This window comes from Pezoporus flaviventris, unplaced genomic scaffold, assembly GCF_033815535.1.
Source record: "Pezoporus flaviventris isolate CSIRO_AGI_PZ_B2104156 unplaced genomic scaffold, CSIRO_AGI_Pfla_v1 ptg000050l, whole genome shotgun sequence".
Classification (NCBI taxonomy): Eukaryota; Metazoa; Chordata; class Aves; order Psittaciformes; family Psittacidae; genus Pezoporus; species Pezoporus flaviventris.
Window position 1 is genome coordinate 1,123,217 of NW_026892598.1, and position 24,113 is coordinate 1,147,329.

The following is a 24,113-nucleotide window of genomic DNA, read 5'->3' on the forward strand; positions in this document are numbered from 1 at the left end:
CCTGATGCACAGTGTGCCAAAAAGTGGAGAATCACCTCTACTTTCCAATTTTATTTTTCTTTTCCGATTAATTTTACAAAGACAAGCCTAAGAAAAGGAAAGAAGGGGGTATACGAATCTACAAGGTAGTCTCGTCTCTCAAAGAACATCTGCTACTGGAATCTAACCATTCTTTATTTAGAGGATCTACATATACCACAAGTGGGCAACGCCAATTTCCCTCACAAATAATTCAGTATAGGCTCTGTTGAGCTGTAACTGTAGTATGACGATGGAAGGCTGAAACAGTGCTGAATGCTTCAAGCATCAAGCTATGTGAAGGTGTTGAGCAGAAATAGCAATTATCCTATACAGAAACACTGCAGAAAAATACTACTGTTACCTGAGCTTTTGCAGAAAGCTGGTCAGATATGTCAGTTTAATATCACTGTTTAAATACCATGTCAGCATACAAATGGAGATGCATTCTGGGAGATGTTAGGAGATGTTACATGGATATTACAAGATTCTCCCAGTAGTGGAGATAACCAGGAAGATTCTGAAAGAGCCAGGACCGGTAAAGATAACAGGAAAGAACTTTCCTAGTCATTAAAGTGTATGAAGTAGACTGCACACTAGCTGCCAGAACCTAACCAGGCTAGCTAAGACAGAAGTTCCAGCGCAAACTTCTTGGCAGGTTAGTAAAGCATACAGAAGTTCCATTCTTGAGAATGGGTTTAAGCCATGAAAGGCTTCTGAGAAAACAGCTGTAAGGAACAAGCATCCTAATGGGTAGAATAATACAAGAATCCAAGGGCTGAAAGGGAGGACTCATGAATATCTGAAGCACAAGCTTCAAATCCCATACAGAAGCTGCTCAGACATGTGACTATGTACAATACTATATGACAAATGTACATTTTCAGTAACTCCTTCAGGAGCCAGTGAAATTAGGGGAATGTGGAAATACAAGTCTGAGAAAACAGCAGATGGTAATAAGAGATAAATGCTAATAAACTTTCACAAAAGACCAAGTTCTACAGGTCCTTCCACTGCAGAAGATATTCACACTGTAGTGGTTTGGAACAGAGTTCTGCAAAAGCTTCTCACAATCTGATATGGATCAGGTGAAGCACTTGACCTGAGCCCTGGGACATTATTTCCAGGTGGACAAATCTCTTAAAATCTAACTTGTTTAGGAAGCTTTGTAACTCATAAAAGAGTGGGAAACCACCCACTGGCAAGCCATTCTGAGAAATGACAACACATTCTCAAGTCAAAAAGGCTTTCGCATGGTCCCAAAGTACATGAGAAGCCACCTGTATGTGACAAGAAAGTCACAAGATGAATGAGGTCAAAAGTAGATGCCACATGAACTCACTGATCCTATGAAAGAGGTATGTATGTCAGAAGCAGCCCAGTAGTATCACTGTACACTCACCCACATCGCATTCCAGTAAATTTGGAGAACCCTACATTTTATAGTACAAACAAGGGGCTGTAAGAAACCCATCTTCCGACAGAAGATGGCTGAGAAGTGCAGAGGCAGTGCTAAGATGGAGCTATTCCAAGTTGAACTTCTTCAGAGAGAGTGGGGTTGAAAGAGGGACAAGTGAAGGTTTGAGGCCAGCTTGATAATAAAAAGTTGTGAGGCAACATCATGTTGGTGCTGTCAAGAATGCACCTCAGGACCAGGGTGCCAAGAAAACCCAAATTACTTATTTCTGACAAAAACAGAGTATATTTTATATTTTAGCAGACAGAGCACTGCCTAGGAGGAATTCCTTGGCATCTAAGGGCTACTTCAGCATACAAGCAAAACTCTTCAGGAATTCTAGCCAAGGAGGTCAGCTTTTCAAGAAGGCAAGGAGAAATATTCAGACATTGCTAGGGACCTTTTTAACCATACCTTCTCAATGTAAAGTGGAAACAAAAGCAAGCAAGGCATGTCTTCAGAGGAATGAAGGTTGGATCAGAGACACTTAATTCACCTGAATGTGTCACAGCTGGCTGATTCCAAAAATCAAACACCACCCTTATCATGCAATGGATAAAGAAACTCCAGAGTTTAAATCCTTGCTCATATATTATATGAAGCTTTAAACAGCAGCAGTGTTGCACACTCAAAGACAGTACAATTCCACAGAACAGAGGATGAAAATGGTAGGTATTATACATGTGACAGAGACCAAATTATCTTTCACTGATGCTAGTGTTCTCTTGCTTTGTGGACATAAATCAGCTATCTCAATCTGCAGGCTGACTGAAATGAATTGAAATTATTTTATGTTTTGAGTGACAAGACGGATAGGAAAATATGGAAAATCCTCAGATACCTAACATGCAAAAACTTCCACATACAAGAACATATTTATTATAAAAATGTGCTATCAAAGAAGTTTATCTTTAGTGTTCTTCAAGGTCAAGTATCATTTCTCTGTTTCATTTTCAATCCTGTCAACAAGCATGTACATGATTAAATTTGGTGGAAACAGTCACTAGATATATGGAGCTACTCAGGCATTATTATTTCCAGGAATTGCACCATATACACCTTAAATTACATACTTAAAGGATTCTAGCAACTAGGTAAAAATCAACATGTAAGATGAATGCGTTCCTGATGCAGGTGACTTACACTACAGAACAGGCTTTTCCCTCTGCATTTAAACTTTCACTAATTCACCAAACATATGTTCGGACACTTGCTCTAATTTCTGTAACCAAAGTCAATTTCACTTAATTTTTTTTTTTTTTTAATACACAGAAGAAAGTGAAATGCAAAACATAAGAAAAGTTGATAGTGGACTCATTTTTACCACAGGGTTGAAAAGAATCTCAAAAGGTCATCAACTACATCACCCTATCTCACATCCTTGTCTGTCTGGTTTGTTTTCACACAGCCTAGTGAAAGAAGTTCCACAGTCTTCCTTGTAATGGCAATCCCTTTGTGTTCACACTATACCTGAAACACAGGAGGAGTTCAAATCTAAACTGTTTTGAATTACATCCATTACATTGTTGAGCTGCTGTGGACGTAGCAAAGCGATCCCTTTCATGTCTGTAGTAGCCAAAAGTTACAGAACTTCTTTCCCTCACAATCTTGACTAAAACAATCTTTATTTCTTCAAGTCTTTGTTGATAAGTCTAGCAAATATTGCACATAAGAACTCCCACTTCTCTATGAGATACCCTTAAAATAAGACATATTTTCTTCAAGTAGAGTCCCCAAAATTGAACACACTTCTTTAGCTGATGCTTTGTGGAACCAAGTAGAGTGGAAATGGCAATTCATGTGTCTCTCAGGCTATACCCTGTTCATATAATCTGATTTAGTATACAGTTTTGGGATTTTTTTCCCCTTTTTTTAATACAGAAGCATGATACTGTTCACTTGCACTTACTTTGGAACTGATTTTAAGTCATTACCTAAGTAATCATTCTATACCCAATAATTCTTAGTCTGGATTCAATCTTACCTTCATATAGTACCTTGAATATGATTTACTGAATTATACTTATATTTTTAAGGCTGTATTTTTAATCTGTCAGGATCCTTCAATTCTATTCCCACTGTCAAGCCTACAGATTTCAAACTTACCATATGCAATTTTAACAAACATTCTCAATTACACAAAGTTCTCAGATACTGAACAGATACAACATAGATGTCTATGCAATACCATTTAATGTTTCATAGATGTCTATGCAATACCAATTCAGCAACAACGTACTTCATTTCAAATTGGTTTACACTCTTCTTCCTATAGTAGATTCATCTTGGTTATTACTTCTGAGGATATTTAAAAAGAGCATCAAAAACAAATGTTTAATGTTATGACATTAAACATCTGCCTCCTGTCCACAGGGCCCACTGTGAACAGGAATTCCTTCAACAAAAGGAAATCAAACCACTCAGAGGTATTCTCAGCAAATCCAATGATATTCTCAGCCTATCAATGATATTGCAATTACTTTTCAGAGTGTTTATTCTGGAAAAATCATGTTGGTGTCATGTGCATGTCCCCCCGTGCCAAGCTGGTTAACCCAACTTTTTAAAAATGTCAAATTTGTTTCTCTCCAATTTTCCAATACCTCATCAATTCTTCATGCACTTGAATTAGAAGTGACACCTAAAACTACCTGCAAGTTACTTTAGATATTATTTCAAGCGGGTCCTAATGCGGCTTGTTTTAAAAATGGGTAAGCTATCAAACTTGAGGTGCAAAATTTTATGTGTGAAGATACAAGTGTAGTCAAGTTGATCATCATAAATGTATGTATAATTTTTTAATGTTTCTTTTAGAAGAAGCTATCTTTGAAGAACACCAGCATTAGCTTACTGCCACTTCAAAGAATTATTCCTGTATCTATTACCATAGTACATAATACACATATTTGGAAGCGTTATTATATTTATTTTTAAAACCATATATTAAACAACTATCTATGCCAGTTTTGTTTTCTAAATCAATGTCATGACATTAACTTTCATTAACAGTATGCATTACCTGGGAAGCTTTCACACAATACTTCTATAGGGGTTGCTCGTTTTGTGTCCCCAATTTTCTGGTAGCGTTCTTTTAATGTATCGGCCTATGACACAAGAACAAAAGAATCTTTTGAAGTTATACAGTTTGCAGGCAAACTTTCAAAAAGAAAAAGATCATAGTAAGATAAGATGATGATCTGAAAACAGGACAGAGGAAGATATCAAAAACCACTACCTTTAAACCTTGCCATGGAAGGCTTCCTCTGAGGAAATACATAAACATATGTCCTAAAGCTTCCAAATCATCTCTTCTACTTTGCTCTGAAACAAAATTCAAATTTTATTAGAACATTCAATCTCCATAGTTTTACATTATATTTAAAAAATCAGCTTCCACATTATGTAAAAATAATTGGGAGTGCAAAATAATTGAAGTCAAACTGAGCGCATGGGGGCTTCTTGTGTACTATGGACCCCCTTAAGAACATAGCTAAAACAAAAAAAAGCAGCTGCAGACTGCAGATATATTAATCTCAACAGTACTTGAAATGGATTATCTTGCTGAAATGAATTCTTTTATTTTAAAATGTATTTTGAGCTTTTACATACACAATTGGGTTTTAACTCAATTTTTTTTTACCCATTAGCTGTGAAATTGAAACAATGTAAGATGGCTTTAAATGAACTCATTTTTCCTCTAGAAAATCATGAAAAAGATGGTCTGTTCCTCAGGGACACTTATGGAATTTCTGAGTAAGCTAAAGGTGGACTGAAGAAGGCTCAAAAGTCTTATTATTTAATCAGAAAGCAACACAGAGAGAGGCATGTACATACAGCCTGCTCTCACTCCAGCTGAGTTAAAAGCTAAGTTACATAAGACATTTAGCATAGGTACAATTTTTCATCTGTAGTAGAGCAGTGTTAGTCCATATGCTATCCTGATGCAACCACATAGATTAAGAAGAATGCAGGAATAAGCAGTAGAGTTCCGTGCCTCTCATGAACTGGAGTCAAGGAAACATTGATTCTAGTAGAGTATAAATCCTGTACTCTTTATGGGATAGGCTGTACAGGAAGTGAGTGTTTCATAAGTACTGTTCATGATAAATGTTATAGGCAATGCAGTGTGCTTTATATACAAAATAAAAATAAAAAAATCAAGCATACAAAAATGTAACTAGTGTGTAACATATGGCCCATCGATGGGCAACACTAAGGTACTGGACACAACACAAAAATGTATTGTAAAGTTCTATTTGGTCTTTCCTAAGGGGTAATAATTCCTCTCTTTTGCATTAACTTCTACAGGTCACACTGATAAAAATATTAACCTCTTCTTCAAAAAAAACACCACCACCAAATAAACCAGCCCTTATTGAGGCAATTGTTCCTTCACTGGGAGTCCTTTCTACAAAATGATAAAACTCTCAATCTTTACCCTGAAATGATTTCTAATTAAGGAGATCTTTTAATTTTTTTTCATAAGCTTTGGACCACTGAAGACACTTCTGTAGGATAGTTTTGTGGGAAATGCTTCTAGGATACATCACTGAATTCACAATGCCCTTAAGACTCCTCTATGTGAAAGAATTTTGTTGTTTGTTTTAATTTGGGGGAAAGGGTATTGTTATTTAAATCCACTTGAGTTCTTCACTGATCAATTTGGAGGAATCAAATATCCTTTCCTAGGGATGGAATTATGGACATTATCTACCTGGACTTGTGCAAAACATTTGACACTGTCCCACATGACATCCTTCTCTCTAAACTGGAGAGACATCAATTTGATAGATGAACCACTTGGTGGATAAAGAACTGGCTGGATGGCCGCACACAAAGAGTTGTGGTCAACGGCTCAATGTCCAACCGGAGAGTGTGGTGCTCATCAGGGGTCAGTGTTGGGACTGATCTTGTTCAACACCTTTGTGGTGACATGGACAGTGTGATTGATGCAGCCTCAGCAAGTTTCCTGATGACACCAAGGTGTGTGGCACGGTTGATATGCTGGAGGGAAGGGATGGGATCAAGAGGGACTTTGACACGCTTGAGAGGTGGGCCAGTGGCAACCTCATGAAGTTCAGCCAAACCAAGTGAGAAGTTCTTCACCTGGGTCACGGCAATCCCAGGCACAGCCATAGGTTGGTCAGAGGAGAGATTCAGAGCAGCCCTGCAGAGGACGTGGGGGTGTTGGTAGATGATAAACTGAACACAAGCCAACTTCAGTGTGTGCTCTCAGCCCAGAAAGTCAACCGTATCCTGGGCTGCACCAAAAGGAGTGTGACCACCAGGTCAAAGGAGGCAATCCTGCCCCTCTGCCCTACTCTTGTGAGACCCCACTTGGAGTACTGCATGCAGTTCTGGTGTCCTCAGCATAAGAAAGACATGGAGCTGTTGGGAGTAAGTCTAGAGGAGGGCCATGAGGATGATCAGGGGTCTGGAGCAGCTCCCATATGAAGACAGGCTGAAAAAATTGGCGCTGTTCAACTTGAAGAAGAGAAGGCTGCATGGAGAACTCGTAGTCTTCCAGCGTTTGAAGGAGGACTACAAGGATGCCAGAGAGGGACTCTTCATTAAGGACTGTAGTGACAGGACAAGGGGTAATGGGCTCAAACTTATATAGGGGAAGTTAAGGTTAGATATAAAGAAGAAGTTCTTTACTGTGAAGTTGGCGAGGCACTGGTGAGGTTGCCTAAAAAGAGGTAAATCTCCATCCCTGGCAGTTTTCAGTGCCAGGTTGGACGGAGTTTTGAGTGACATGACCTAGTGCGTGGCATTCCTGCCGACAGCAGCGAGGTTGGAACTAGATGACCTTAAGATCCTTTCCAACCCCAATTACTCTATGATTCTATAAAAGGTAATACAATCAAAAGATGACAAACACACAATAAAACTCCAGTGTACACAGTCTTTTTTCTTTCAAGGAGGTCACCTGAACCTAGCTAAATAAATAATAAACTAATATCTTTATATTTAGTTGAAAAGCTATAGAAAAATTAAATCATCACAATGGGTTGATTTTAGTAAGAACCAGAACCTCATTTAGCAGGCTATTTCCAGAAATTATCCTTTTTTAAGCATACACAGTAAAGTAACCATAACACACGTCAACAGACATTTGGTCATTCATTATAAACACTGCATTCCCCTCCATTCCACTCCAAATAAAGTTCTAATACTTCCTATAGGAATGATGAAAGCATAGAAGCATATTATCTGGATCAGAAAACACATTATTAGCTACCTGGATGATTACACAGCTTGATACACAGACTCATTACTGTAATCACAAAGTAGACAGCAAGTCTACACATCCTGAACTGTCAGTCTATAAAAGTAAGCAAAAATAAATTTGAAAGTTATCCTGCAGAATTTGCAGTTTTACTAAAAATAATATGATTCCATACAATAATATAATTTGAGAGAAAGAATAGCACTCATTCCTGTCATGGATCAAGCCCAGCCGTAACTAAGAACCACGCAGCCACTCTCTCACTGTTCCCCTTCTTCCCGCCCTGCTCCTAGAGGGATGGGGAGGAGAATCGAAAGAATGTAACTCCCATGGGCTGAGATAAGAACAGTCCAGTAACTAAGGTATAACACAAAACCACTACTGCTACCACCGATAATAATAATGATAAGGGAAACAACAAGGGAAGAGAATACAACTGCTCCCCACCTGCCAACCAATACCCAGCCCGACTGAGCAGTGATCTAACCCTTCTGGGTAACTGCCCCTGGTTTATATACTGGGCATGATGTGCTGTGGTATGGAATACCTCTTTGGCTGGTTTGGGTCAGGTGTCCTGCCTCTACTTCCTCTCAGCTTCCCCTCCCTCCTGGCAGAGCATGAGACTCACAAAGTCCTTGGTCAGAGTAAACATTACTGAGCAGCAACTAAAAACATCAGTGTTATCAGCATTGTTCTCAGGCTGAGAGTCAAAAACACAACACTGCGCCAGCTATTAAGAAGGAGAAAAATGACTGCTACTGCTGAAACCAGGACACTTCCCAAATAAAATGAGGAACCCTGAAGTCAATAATTCAAATATAAAAATGAAGTTCTACACCCATTTTATCATAAAGACACATCATATGCCATGCTGTTAAGAATAACAGGAAAAAATAATAATTTGTATCCTAAATTAAGGAAGCAAAGATTTATTTAGCTCAGGTTGCATTAGAAGCATTGTTTCATGTGATTATGGATTTACAAGGTTAGCTTACACAGAAAAAGGTATTTGTCTATAGCAGCTAGATTCCTGCCCCTCAGGTCCAGTGATAACTCCACGGGTACAAGAAGGAGACTAGGGGACTTCCCATGGGGGTCACAGATCTGGAAAAGTACTTCACTCTGCACCACTGGCTCAGTGACATGTAGAAATTGCTAGGACTCCTGGAGGCCTACCACCACAAAGCACAGCCTGTACCTGCAAAAACACTGGTTTTCTCCAAGATTCTGGAAAAACTCTGTGATTTAGGCTAATACAATTCCAGGTGCAAGCATTTATTTGTAATAAAACAATGCATTAAAATTGAACCAATGTAGAATTATTTTTTGCTGGTTTAGGTTACAAAGAAGTCTGTCCCCTAGATAACTGATGTTAAATCTCAATCATGACTGCTCTGATAACACAGTAGATCTGCTATAAAGCTAAGGCTGTGGTTCTTTTGATTTTGTACCAAAAGTACTGTTTAAAGTAGTTGACTTCATTTGGCCTTTCAATAAGCATTAGAAGAGCTGAGTTGTTTCATTCCCAAGAGTCTCGGGATCCATTGTAAAATAACTCCCCTTTGCGCCTTAGCACCACAAAGAAAAGACCAACACAACCAAGGACAGTGGTTGTCACAGAGACCATTAGAGATAGCCATATTAAAGCAAATTCATGTGACTATACTTTCTGTAGCCAAGTATCTTGGACAACAATTCAGTACACTGTTTTTCTGGATTTAGAGAAATCCCCAAACTATCAACAACTTAGATTTCCAGTAAATACAGAAATTGTAGGACTTTTACAGATGCGCATTTTTGTCTTCCTTAAGCTTCCAGTCAGAACCTACATTCTCTGGGATCCCTCTCTTCCTTCATGAAAATGAAGAGGCCCAACTTAAACACATACAGCATGGGAAACTAAAAAGAGTTAGATACGTGCACAGGCCTGCACGGCTACAATCTTACTGGCATCACAGACATGTGGTGAGATGGCTCCTGTGACTGGAGTGTTGGAACAGAAGGGCATAGGCTCTATAAGGAAGGACAGGCTGGGGAGACACGGAGCAGATGTCATCCTCTATGTCAATGACCAGCTGGAGTGCAAAGAGCTCTGCCTGGGGATGGATGATGAGCCAGTCAAGAGCTTATGGGTCAGGATTAAAGGGAAGGCAGGGAGAGGGGACATTACAGTGGGGGTCTGCTACAGGCCACTCAACCAGGGCGACTGAGCAGATAAGGCCCTCTACAGGCAGACAGGAGCACCCTCACATTCACAAGCCCTGCCTTCATGGGGAAATTCAACCACTCCTGTATCTGTTGAAGGGACAGCGCAACAGGGCACAAGTAATCCAGGAAGTTCCTGGAATGCCTTGATGATAACATCCTTTTTCAAGTGAGAATCCAATTGTGAGAGGCGCTGTGCAGTATCCTTGCTACCCTTGAGTTCAGGAGAACTGATTTTGGCCTCTTTGGCAAGTCAGGCAGGAACGTCAAGAGGCCTGTGTGGATGAACAAGGAGCTCCTGGACAAACTTCAGCATAAAAAAGGAGGCCTACAGAGGGTAGAAATAAGGACAGGTAGGCTGGGAGGAATGCAGAGAAATAGTCAGAGCAGCCAGGAGTTAAAGCCCTGACAGAATTAAATCTGGCCAGGGACATCAAGGGCAACAAGAAGAGCTTCTGTAGGTATATTGGTGATAAAAGGAAGGCTAGAGGAAATGTAGGCCCTCTCCAGAAGGAAATGGGTGACACAGTCACCTAGGACATGGAGAAGGCAAAGATACTCAATGACTTTTTTGCCTTGGTCTCCAACAGAAGAGCTCCAGTCATGCTGCCAAAGACAGAGAAGGCAAAAGTAGGGACGGGGAAAATGAAGAACTACCTGCTGTAGGAGAAGATCAGGTTCAAGATCATGTAAGGAATGTGAAGGTGCACAAGTCCATGGGACCAGAAAAATTCCTGCTGACTGGAAAAGGTAAAATTTAATACACTTTTTTAAAAGGGGAAAAAAGAAAGCTGAAGGGTACAACAGGCCAATCAGTCTAACCTCAGTGCCTGCAAGGTCATGGAGCAGATCCTCTTGGAAACCATGCTAGGCACTTGGACAATAACGGGGTCACTGATGACAGCCAACATGGCTTCACTAAGGGCAAATCATGCCTAACAAATGTGGTGGCCTTCTATGGTGGAGCTACAGCATTGGTGGATATGGGAAGAGTGACTGATGTCATCTACCTGTACTTGTGGAAAGTATTCAACACTGTCCCACATGACAACCTCGTCTCTAAATTGGAGAACTATATGGATCTGATGGATGGACCACTCAGTAGATATGGAATTGGCTTGACTCAAGGAGCTGCAGTTAAAAGCTCGCTATTCAAGTGGAGACCAGTGACACTCCTCAGGGGTTGGTGCTCAGACCAGTGCTGTGCCTTTCTGAAATCTTTACAGTGATGTTGGTAAACCATGCAGAGAAGCATGACCTCATGTAATGACTCTGCTTCAGTTCAGACTCAGATCAGTGGTTTCTGACCTCATTGTTCTGCAGACATTTCTTGGGTGACAACTCATCAACAAGATCGCTGAGGTCTAACAAACACTGAACACTATGAATGGGAGCTCTTAACTTTCATGGCCTCTCCTTCATGTGGAGTTTGGTTTTGCTGTATGTTTGTGACTCCCCTCTAAAAATGTAGTATTTCTTTAATTTGTGAAGCAGGACGTATAGAATGCCATCAAAACTTGCACAAAATTGCCAAGGTCCGCTCCTCTGAGGAGTATACAGAAGGTGACACAGAGTTACTGAACTTTGTGTAGACAATAGATTCAATAATCTTTTGTTCCAGAAACTGACTTCTAATTAAGGGTTTCTGTTTGTTTTGTGCCAAGCTGGGAAACTGTATCTGAAATAATTCTGTTTATGTGAAATGGCTTTATTCAGATCACTGTTTGAAGGAAATACAAATATTCTGCAGCCCTTAGCATGTGACTGGTGTCCTTGCTTCTATAAGGTAATTTCTCTCGGGGACAAAATTTCTCCATGCTTCATAGAATCATAGAATGGTTTGGGTAAGAATGGACCTTAAAAGATCATCTACTTCCAGCCCCTCTGAGATGGGCAGGGTTTCCCAAAGCCATGTCTAACCTGGTCTTGAACACTTGCAGGGATGGAGCAGTCGCAGCTTATCAGGGCAACCTCACCACCCTCACAGTAAAGAACTTCTAAATTCTAATCTAAATTTCCCCTCTGTCACCTTAAAGCCATTTCCCCTTGTCCTATCACTACACGCCCTTGTAAAAAGTCCCTCTCTAGCTTTCCGGCAGACTTTAGCTACTGAAAGGCCACAGTAAGGTATCCCTTGAGCCTTCTCTTCTCCAGGCTGGAGAAGCCCAGCTCCCTCAGCCTGTCTTCACAGGAGAGGTGCTCCAGCCCTCTCAATCATCTATGTGGCCTTACTCTGGACTCCCTCTAACAGGTCCACACCCCTCTTCTGTTGGGGGCCCCAAAGCTGAATGCAGGGTGTCATGAGAGTGGAGAAGAGGGGCAGGATCACCTCCCTTGACCTGCTGGCCATGCTCCTTTTGATGCAGCCCAGCACACGGTTGTTTTCAGGGCTGCGAGCGCGCATTGCCAGCTCATGTTTTGTTTCTCATCAACCAGCACCCCAAGTCTTTTTTTGTGGGTATACAGTTGAAAGCAAAGATAGATACTAGCTACTTCAGAGCTGACAGCTAACAAAATCAACTTTTGGAGGCTATGGGTCCCTGATTGTAGAAGATGAGTATCAGGTGTTTTGATACTGAGTTTGGCCTTCCTGAAATTGCAACAGAAGAGCAAACTGGGTAATTGTTTCTCAGCTGCTCAATGGCTATAAATCCACTCACTATGCTTAGCAAAACACGCTGCATTACAGAAAGCACTGTTGCATTCCACAAGACCTGGTTAAATACTAGATATTAAATGAGTTTCTTTGACAAAAATATTGTTTAAATTTTAGTATTCCTCATGTGTAAGTAAAATAATATACACCAATGCTTCATATACTTATCAGAAACTCTCTCAAATACCCATTACTTTAATTAATTCTACAATTTCCACTGAAGTAACTAAAAAAACGGGGGGGGGGGGGGGGGAAGGATTGTTTAATCTGGAGAAAAGAAGGCTCAGAGGAGACCTTATCGCTCTCTACAGCTACCTGAAAGGAGATGGAGCGAGGTGGGTGTTGGTCTCTTCCTCAAGTAAGAAGAGATAGGACAAGACAAAATGGCCTCAAGTTGAACCAAGTGAGATTTAGATTGGCTATAAGGAAAATATTCTTCACCAAAAGGGTTGTCAAGCACTGGATCAGGCTGCTCAGGGAAGTGGTGTAGTCACCATCCCTAAAGATATTTGAAAGACGTGTAGATGTGGCACTGAGGGACATGGTTTAATGGTGGACTTGGCAGTGCTTAGCGTAAACGGTGGGTAGTTAGCAGTTGGGCATTTTCCAACATAAACGATTCTATGTTTCTACATGTTAACATCAATTCACCAGCTACAGCTGCTAACCACAAACTACCACAGCCTGACTTTATTGATAAAGCACCTTATTACTATTTAGAAAATGTGAATGGTTTCTCATTTGCCATATTAATACAAAGTAACTGTGAGAGCAACCTAATTAGTGGTTACCATGCAATGTTAAGCAACTTGTTTACACAAATTCAAAGGTGTCAAACCTGTTTTCACTAGAAAACCTCTATATAACTGGAATAAACAAACCTAAAAAAAGACTGCTTTGAGTGCTCACACATTATTATTTAATAATAACAACTTCTCTATATATATCTCCTGCCATTTCTTTCGTGCATCATATTCACAATACTCACATAACTTTTAACTAGTCTGACAAAACCTCATTAACAGTATAAACATTAAAAACCACTAAGAAAATCAAGAAATCAGCATAAAATATAAACTACTTTTATTCCAGTACCTGGTGCGTTTCAAAGGGCTCAAAAAACAGGCACGGTAGAATTGAAAAAATATGTTCTTGCAATCTTTTCACTTTGGTATCTTTAATAAGCATACCTACCTGCCACCCACCCAACCTGCTACGGTATGTTTCTAATGTGAAGATGGTATGATACAGAAAGATACACATCATCTTTCTTTTATGGATATCTGACAAAAATAACTATTGTTTGCTGAGACATAAACATGACGATTAGCAACGCAGAACATCATATTCCCATAAACAGTATTTCTGCAAGGACAAACTGTAATTTTGCACAGTACACAAAACTTGCAGTTATTATGACTATACACTGAAAAAAATTACAACTTGAAAACATGATGATTTCTGACAAATGACAGCTGTTGCATTCTTTCTGCACTTAAAAAGCATACATACCTTTTCCTAAATGTGTATTTATACTCATGTATCTAGCTGTTCCTGTAAGGCTCTTGTGTTCCCGATATGGTATGTGCTTCTTTGTCTCTGGATCTATATACTCCTTTGCCAAACCAAAATCTATAATATGAATGCTTTGCTGTGTTTTGTTTCCAGGTTGTCCTATTAAGAAGTTCTCAGGTTTTACATCTCTGTATATCAAGTTCTTTGAATGGACATATTCCGTGCGAGAAATCTAATAAAAGAAAGAAACGATAGTTTAGTTTAAGCTTCTGGCTGCCACATTAAGTTGTGGCAGAAGCTAAATAACTTACATAGACTTTATATTTAGAGGAAATCACCCTTCCCATCACCTGAAAACCTAAGAGCTACTGCTCTTAACAAGGTATTTCCCTTTTAAAGTCAATGAAAATTGTGCACATTTTTTAAGAATGTGAATTACATCAGAGTGATTTGTGTCAGCAACTCAGGGGTCCTAGTGATCATTGCACTTTGTGTGGAGATGGAATCCCTTGTGACCATTGTGCTATGTGCAAAGGGTATGATAAGTGTCCCTGTCAATACCACAGTGAGGAGGAAGAAGAAACAAGGGAATAATTCCCCTGGGTCAACTGCAATATTGTGCAAAGAAATGTTTTGTTCATTGTTTAAATTGCATGAATGTTCTTGGGGGGGGGGGGTAGATAACTTAGAGATATGTCCTGTTACAGAACGTTGTGAAATCTGTGCGCTGAACAAATAAACACATAAGGAGTGGAATTTATGGGGGCTAAGATGGCGGTCAGACTTGCGATAGACATAATATTTCTTCACCCGGAGACAAGACCCCAATAACAGGTGGAGAAGCCCTGGAAAAGAAGACAACAGGATTGGCTGAAGAAGCCCGGGAAAAGAAGACAACAGGATTGGCTGAAACCCAAGAAGCCCGGGAAACCAAAAAGTATAAGAGACTATCCCCAGAAGTTCCCCATGTGCATTTTGGGCGGAGCGGAGACTCCCGGCGCACCCAGTGCTGCTTGCTTATTGTCTCTCGATATTAATTATAATAAAAATCAATTAAAACAGATTGGCTAGGTTTTTCTTACAAGAAGACACAGTACATGGTATACTGGAAACTTTCACACTGGACATGAGATACAAATCAAGTATAAAATAGAAGTTATCTTCTTTAAGAACAGCTGGTACCAAGCATATTTTGTGCACATTAAAACTAAAACAAAAAATTATGCCATCAAGTAGTGAGCAGCAAAGTTCCATCTGGACCTATTACATGTTAAAGGTATAAACAAGAGAAGCAATGGGAGCTCAGCAGTATGCATATAACCTCAATTCTAGCCAGATCATTTTCTACCAAAATGTATATATTCAGGAAGAACAGCAAGTACTGAATAAAGATGATCTGTGATAATCTGAGCATTTTAAAAAATGAACTTTGCCATTCTGCCTGTAAATAAGCTGAATGTTCTATAGTTGCAGGACTGTTATACAATTACAGTCATGTTTTAAACAGCTATTTTTACCCTGCCTGGTAAAAAAACTACCTATTTAGGGAAGTGGAGCTTCAGTATCACTAATTTTTCATAAGAACTTATTTAAAACGTATTCTATCAAAGTAAACAATGCAAGCCTTATTTCCCTTTTCTCTCTTTCCACATCCACCTATCACCAGATGGGAACAAAATCAGGAAAAAAAAAAAAATTCTTTGTTTAATAATCCTATCCTATTTTAATATTTCTGTATGGGTTTGTGGATTTGATTTTTTGTTTGCTTGGTTTCTTTCTGAGAATGACTAGGAAATATATTTATGCTACTTTAGGAGTCCCATCATCCAACACCTTTTGTGAATTAAAACTATTTTTATTTCAGAAAGATTTGGGATTAATTTTTTTTTCTAATTGAGTTCATTAAGCTAGAATTCATTATTTCAGATTGTGATTATGACAAATCAGAAGACACAATGAAACTACATTCATGCAATGGTTCTTGAACAAAGTAACTAGAACAAAGTAACTGAAAGTGACATGACAGTCTTCCTACTAAAATTGTATGGTGGCTCTTTAAAAGCCACCAACACCAATTTTAAACATGGGCAGTGCAAGTCTCTTAAATGACAAAAGCATTTAATCCATTGAAGACTGACTTAGTTATTCTAACGAAAACTCAAATTAAGATCTATTCTACTTACCAACTGTATGGCTATCATAAGAACGGTTTTAAGAGAAAATGTCCTACCACACAAGTCAAATAAATCTTCCAGACTAGGTCCGAGCAGTTCTAGCACCATAGCATTATATTTGCCACATGGGCCAAAATAGTAAACCTGAGGTATTCCATCTGTAAAATAAAGATAGGAAGTAATTATAAGGGATTAAATAAAATCAGTGAACATACGAACAAAATTCCTACCTGATTTCAAGCTGATCTGAAGCTAAAAATACATTTTTCACACAAAAGCAACAATAAAACCTCATTAAAACTACAGCTAAAAGATAAAACAGGAGTAATGGAAATAGTACCAGTTTCATTGAATATTTTATGAGTTTTACACATTTGACTTGTGAAAGACTTAAAAAATTAAAATCAGAAGGTTTCAGGTTAACTGTAAATTGAAGCAGGATTTTAAAAAGGTATGAAGAGAGGTTTAAATAAGATCCTTCCTAAAAAAAAAAACGAAAACCAAAAACCAAAAAATACCACATTTAAATTTTTTAAATTAACGCTACAACAGATGTACATTCAGGAATAAAACTACCATATCTATAGAAATAATTTAAAAATCAAAAAAAAAGATTATTGAATCCTCAAGTTTAAGGAGACATTAAGTCTGTACTTTATAGCTTCATGTTACCACCTACCTTTAGAAATCTCAAAGTTCAAAAGTATCAATATTCAAAGACTTATGATCCAGTTTCACTTTTGCCTTTTTGTATATATGGATTGTGTGACTACTATATAATTCAAAATAACTTGATATCATTGTCTCTATTGATCTTGCACTTCCCCATACGCATAAGACCTCTTCCTCATTCAGTAGAATAAATTTTCTTCACTTAAAGCTGGTTAGTTGAGATTTTTTTTTTTTGCTCTACATTCTCTGTGTCTCATTTACTCTAAATATCCAGTTCTCTGAAACACATTTTTCCTTCAATGTGAGGTTTTTTATGGTCTTCATTGTTACATTACTGTACTACACAGAACTAAAAAATCTATTTTGAGAATACCCCCTAATGAAACACTGGATTTCACTTTCCTTCTCTGTAGATCAGATGCAAGTTTAAAAATGAAACCATCCCTAACTCTGGGTGGTTTCTGAGGTACATCAAAAATCCCAAGTTTTTCATACCTTATTACAGTACTACTTACACTCAGGGCACAGATTTATAATTGTGTCCACAATAGCTCTGGGTTAAACAAAGAAAAAAAAAAAAACAACAACAACAAAAAAAACACACCAGAAAAACCCAAACCCTTACTGTTTTAGCAAACTAAAAGCAAATTAACACAGCATTTTTGAGAGCATATTCACTAAACTCTTTTCCTAGAATTGACAATAATGAAAACATAACCCCTAAAAATCCAGTTTAATTGTTCAATAATCTGCAGAGTAGACCTTCCATTTATTTATAAAATATGTATAATCATACCCATATCTATAATAATATACTCAACACACATAATCATAACCATTTCAGAAAGACTGCACAAGAGTAGCCTATTACTACTAACAAAAGAGCACAGATCACATTGCACATCAGAACATGGTACAAGGTAGTGTTCTTAATTTTAAAAATATCATCCCTAATTATAATTATCCATAATGATAATGGATCAGAAAATATATTTGTACACATAAGAGGATACCATAACTCTAGAATTCAAATTTTCTGCCTTTACTTTCTGGCACGGTGTAATTACACATGGAAATGTGGATGTATGTGCAGCAACAAATTAAGTTATCCAACAGATGTACAGAAACTTCAGTCAAAAAACTAAAACAAAACCCCAAACAAATAAAACACACCAGAAACCACCTAAGCATATAAAGAGAAATAAAACACTGGGAATTTGGAAGGAGGTATAATGACCTGAGAATCTCTGCTCCTGTATTTGCACATTTAAAGACATTAACTCCAAATCATTCTCAAGAGACATCAGTTTCCCCTATTACAACTGCATCTGCTCTGTACCTTTTTGTAACATTTTAAAATACTAAACACACTTCAAAAATACAAAAGCCAGAAGACTGTTGTTACCAGCTTCCACAAGGCAGCTACAGAGTACTTTGTCTAAGGTTCTCCATGTTTATAAAATAATTTCATATTAAGAGTTCAAAGTACTAGAGGTTTGTGATGTTGTTTTTTTAATCAAATAGTCTTTTTGCTTTTGCTTAAAAACAATAACGTAAGATCCTTCTGTTACTTGCATTTTTTTCTTCCTGTCCCTAGATCGCCAGAAGTCAGAAAGTAACGTTAGGAAAAGCGTATCTAAGGTATTTTTTTCCAACAATAAATATGCAAATGTAAGCTCTTTTATACAAGTCTTTAAGAAAAATGGGTTAAATAAGAAAAACAAGGAAACGAAGAAATCTTTTATTGAGAGGATATTGCAATACTTATCACCAATTAAAATCATGTATTTTATTTCCATTTTTAATTAGTCTGGCTTCAACACTGAAGCCCTCAGGTGTAAGAAGATAAGAAGGAAATACTGGGAACTTGTATCACACATTCCAGCCTTCCTTCTGTGAAATTACAGAAGTCGGTGTTCTTGCATATCTTGCTCAAAACCAGATTTTTTAAAAAAAGAGGTACCTAAATTAAGTGCAGAATTCAGTACTAGTCACATTGATGTCACTACAAAGTTACAAGTAACTCCCTATTCTTTCACCAATTAAGAAACTTACCTGTGGCCAAAAAACAGTGTCACATACTCCCACTTCATTACTAAAACACCTAATTCCTTTCTATGTTTACAACTCAATACAGTGTCCTTATTTTCAGATTTGAGTCACACCCGCTTATTTCAAGGTACTTACACTAGCTCACAAATAAAACATTTTAATTTTAATGGACTCAATTTACTAAAGCCATTTACAATGCTTTCTGTGACTGTGTATAAATTATCATGTTAAGATAAAAAAAACTGCGCATCAAATTAAAAAAATATTATCAAAATAGAAAATCATGATGAAAATACAAAATAAGGGCCTCCAGTTAGTAATTTGGTCCATAACTCTATACTTTGCAGTCCCTATGGTATTTTACTATTAATTAGTAAGTCAGACTTTTGCTTTACATTCAGAAAGTAGAAACAGAAAGCAAGTGTTGTTCTCTTTTCTCCTGTTTTCAGCTTAGCAGTCTGTCAAGACGGGTTTATCACACAAATGCTTTAGTTTTTTTAAAGCTGACGGGGCTGACTTCCTCTATAAATCATGACAAGATATAAACATTAGAATAAAGAAAACATTATTAGTAGATTACAACTGTATCTGCCAAACATCTTTAGAGAAATCCAGTAGAAGTTATTTCTAATTCGTGACTGTTATCCACCATGGCTGACATCTTTTTCAAGAACTTCAGCATCAAACCTGATTTAAACCTAAGGCTGAACATGCTGTTCACTGCAATTATCTAATGCAATACACACGATGACTAGCATGCACACAGACCCATGCTAAAGCTTTTTGCTTTAATACAGGTATCAGATATACAGCCACAATTACTGTATTTTTGTGTTCTCACGCACGGAGGAAAAAAAAAACAACCACAAACCCCACAAAACACACACACACACACACACAAAAAAAAAAAAAAAAAACCACAAAAAAGAAAAAACCTTGCTAAACAAACACCAGAGACTGACTGCTTAAGAAACACATAAACACACAGGTTAATGGCAATACCACTTGCACTTAACCTTGTGTTCCAAATCTACCACTGACTTACTTTTGAAACATATATTGACAAAATATCTCTACAAAACAAAACCTGAATTTGTAAAGCTATTAAGCAAGTAAGCAGCTTTTTAATGCGTTCTTGTAATACTAGTTTCCTTTCAGAGTTTCGTCTAAACCAGTCAAGAAGCACACCTATTGATGTGATTTGTGTTCTGTCTTATTGCTCAGATTGTCTATTAAATCAGATCCATAATTGCCAGTAAAATACACAAGTCTCCACCTGCAGAACAAACTGGTTTGTATTCACTGATTTATTTTTAGCTTTAATTTTCAGATGTAGCAATACATTGGACACAACAAAAAAAAAAAAAAACCCTAAACTGAACAGATTGAAGATTTGCTGTAACAGTCATCTTTTATGGCACATTTGTACCAGTACCCTGCAAGGACACAGTTCAACAACTTGCCACAAACACAAGTATTCCTACTAAGCCTGCAGAATCTGGCCTGAATCCTCTGAAAGTAACCGACTGCAAAATCCAGCACAGTGCCATATATGACTTGAACTGAAAAAGCATACACAAAACCAAGCTTACAAAAAATGAAAGCAGCATACACAGAAGCCCATACAATCTCCAGAAATTTAGCACTTTATGGCAAATGAAACCATGATGATTCATGGCAATGTAAAACTCGAAACATGGAATAAGATGCCATATAAGAAGTATGACTTCAGCACTGCTAAAATGCCATGCTTGAGGCATATACACAATACTTACACTATAGTTCTTATTTACAAATATAGGAATAAGTTTGCAAAAAACAGAAAACAGCAATGTAACAGTAAGATTTTTCTAGTACAATACATCTAATACAACCGGTTATTTAAATTACTAAAACAGAATTAGTCATACGTTTTTATTGTAAATTTTATTAAATCAAATACACATCTAACATTGTGGTTCGTGAACTGTACAATACAGCCTCCTTCGAAATTACAGCTACCTATTATATTTTATACAAAAAACACTGATTGAGCTCTGAAATCTGTATGTGATGTCACTTTCAAAAATTAATACAAATTTTTGCATTCTGCCAGACCTATGGCCAATGATTATTGTTTCTCAGAAACATTAACATGCACCTATATAAGCTGTATCTGAATTTAAGCATTACCATTCTTACCAGATCCCTTTCACTTACTATAGGGAAAAAAAAGTACTTTAAATATAAATTGAGAAAAATCTTTATATTTCCTTAAGCCAAATGCTAGAAAGCACTGGCATAAAAAAAGAGAGACTGCCAGCAGCATTTCCTCTAGCTTTTGTTGGAATACACTTAAAAAAAAATTAAATCAAGTTATCATCATCATTCACTTAGAAATAACTATTGTCAGTTTCATATTAATAATTGAGCAGCTTAACTTTCCTGTTAAAAGTGTGTCAGTAGCTGACTTAGCTTTTTCCCCAAACAACTAACCACAAAACCACAGCAGTCACCAGTACAAAGTAACAATGCATGTGAACAGATACCTCTTCAGTCAAGAGATTCATACTTATTTAATAGAGATTAAAAAATACTTCAGCTAACTGCTTATTGCTTATTTTCCTACATAACTCCAGTCAAAGTCGAACAAAAAAAAAAGTAGTATAGCATTACTAAAAAAAAAAATTAAAAAAAACCAGTTTTCCATTTAAAAGAAAATTCTCAGTTACCTATGTAAGAGCATAGCTTAAAAAAACATTCATGTGAAATCACAAAAAAAAAAAAAAATTCACTCTGCATTTATACTGACTGACAACATATATGGACAGCTTATGTAGTGAGAGAACTCAGACACACAAATAAGAACTCATAAAACATTATTTACATATGGAAAACTAAGATTACCCTGAACTGAGTTACTTGCTAACTCTGCTAACAGCATTTTGTCTTCAACTTTCATTATTACTGACTGTTAGACACATAATGCAATTGACTTAGAAAATAAATTATATTCTAAAATCTGAAATTCTACTGAATTATTACTGAAGTATATTTAATATACTGAAATATATACTGAAGTATATTTAATTACATATTGGGAGCGTTCAAGTAATTAATGTTCACACAAGTATCACAATCTTCTTTTCAAACTCACTTCAAACACTGGTAACTTTCCTAATTTTAATCCTACAACAGCAACAAGTGCAAGATGCCAATCCCAAAATATTTCAAAAAATGTAAAATGACATAAGTTATTTTACATTGTTTCTATAAGACCCATGAACAAAAATGATCAGTTGTCACATTAATCTAGCTACAACTTACTTCTAGCACTACAATCAAGCAGAATTGCTGTTAATGTGCTTCCGCATGATATTGTAAAAATCAATCCAGTAAATAAATTACAACCTATCAACTGAAAAAATAATTAAAAAATCATAATACAGTGATGATAATTTTATCTTGGGAAGAGTTAGATCAGAACAGATGCTGACACACTGCAATGAAACTATGCTGTGCTGCATTTTTTTTCACAGGCTGAAGTGGAAGGCAGGGGATGAGCTAGAGATGATCTCAATAGCAATCTGAAATCCCACTGGCTTCTCCCACACACAAGTAGCATTTTTAGTGGTTCACAGTGAAAGATTTAAAAATTAAATAAATAAATAAAATCACCTACCACTATCTTAAACACGAGATACCTTCTTCAACACAGAAAACAAGGGAAAAAAACACGAACTATGTTACTTTTATACACAGTCAATACAAAACTGTGTATAATACATCGCATAACAAATCAGAAATTCAAAATATTTCAAACTGACTTGACTAGATTCTCAACAAAACCCACCAATCTGGAGAATCTTAACATGCTCAAAATGCTTTATTACTGAAATAGTGACCTGACTCCACTCTTCTGTAACAGCACTTGACCACCATGCACAAATGTTTTCCATGGCTGCAGCTTCTCAAGATTATGTACAGACTTGTTCTTATACCAACAGCCTTTACTACTGATATTACCCAAGTATCGGTAACAATTTTTGTATCTTCTAACCCAACAGTAACTACTTCTCTCCCACTAACTAGTATAATTCTGTTGTGTCTAAGGCAGGCCCTCATGACCATAAAATGGAACAACTTATTTTAGATAGCAATGCAGAGTACATTTACCATGCAACTGACAGTACCAAACCACAAAGGAGATTCTCATGTAGAGAATGTAATACGTAGTACTCATTTCACACTAGCCATAACCTTTTAAAATCAACACCTTTCTCCATAGTGTACTAATACATAACTTATACACGCACTGGCTAAGAGTTACCCTGTAACAAGGGTAGCCTCTGTAACAAGAAAAATGTCTAGTTAACACTTCCAGTTTTAAAACTGGAAGTCAAACTTCAGCTAAAAAAAGAGGCACAAAAGAAATTAGATAACATTAACAATACTGAACATCTGCCTTCTTTGAAACAATGCAGCAGTTTCAGAAGTCAGATAATCCACAGCTGAACAGATCTTTTGTTTCTTTCAAAAAATTACCTCAAATGAAAAAATAAAATCTGACAATATACACCCCTTGTTGCTATAGACAAGTACTATAGGAACAGCCTGTTCTTAGTAAAACAGCAGCATTTCAGACACAATCTGCACTAAGGCAGGTTAAGCAGCAAGAACTGCCTGCCATTCTTTTGTTCTGCTTTCCAGATGGGCAAGTACAAGTCTTCATTCATGTGTAAAGACTTCCAGACATTAATATTAATGACCTACAGAGTTATTGAGAGATGTTATAAAAATCAGACCATAAAAGTTAAATAGTTCTTAGTCTTCAACAAGAACAATACATAACTTCTTTAATGTCTACACAGACACCTTATTGCAAAAGGCAATTGAACCATACAGCAAATACCTGCCTGTCAAAGAAATAAAGTATTTTAGAAGGGTTCACTAATAAGGTTTTTAAATTTGAAAAATTAAAAAAAAAAAACAGACACTGTAAGAATAAGTAAACTTGTAGATGGCAAATACTTCGTAATAGACAAATGCCTACTTGCTCCATCAAGGGCACTCAAAAGATCAGAGTAAGAACTGAGATGCTCTGTTGAAAACATTTAAAAGGTAAGATAATGTGCGCTCAATAAATTTACTTGCTGTCAG

The 24,113-nt window shown here is 37.2% G+C and overlaps 1 protein-coding gene across 6 annotated transcripts in view; it reads right to left on the reverse strand.

Moving 5' to 3' along the window:
• The window catches only part of CSNK1G3 (casein kinase 1 gamma 3), a 69,567-nt gene that overhangs the window by 22,897 nt on the left and 22,557 nt on the right, over positions 1 to 24,113 (reverse strand). For 5 of the 6 annotated variants that reach the window (XM_061468664.1, XM_061468663.1, XM_061468662.1 and 2 more), the window contains 4 exons: positions 16,260 to 16,408; positions 14,074 to 14,308; positions 4,707 to 4,792; positions 4,491 to 4,575 (listed from right to left, as the gene is read on the reverse strand). In XM_061468664.1, coding sequence (XP_061324648.1) covers positions 4,491 to 4,575; positions 4,707 to 4,792; positions 14,074 to 14,308; positions 16,260 to 16,408 — 555 coding nt within the window. The remainder of the gene's footprint in view (positions 1 to 4,490; positions 4,576 to 4,706; positions 4,793 to 14,073; positions 14,309 to 16,259; positions 16,409 to 24,113) is intronic. The other variant, XM_061468666.1, reaches the window with a different exon arrangement.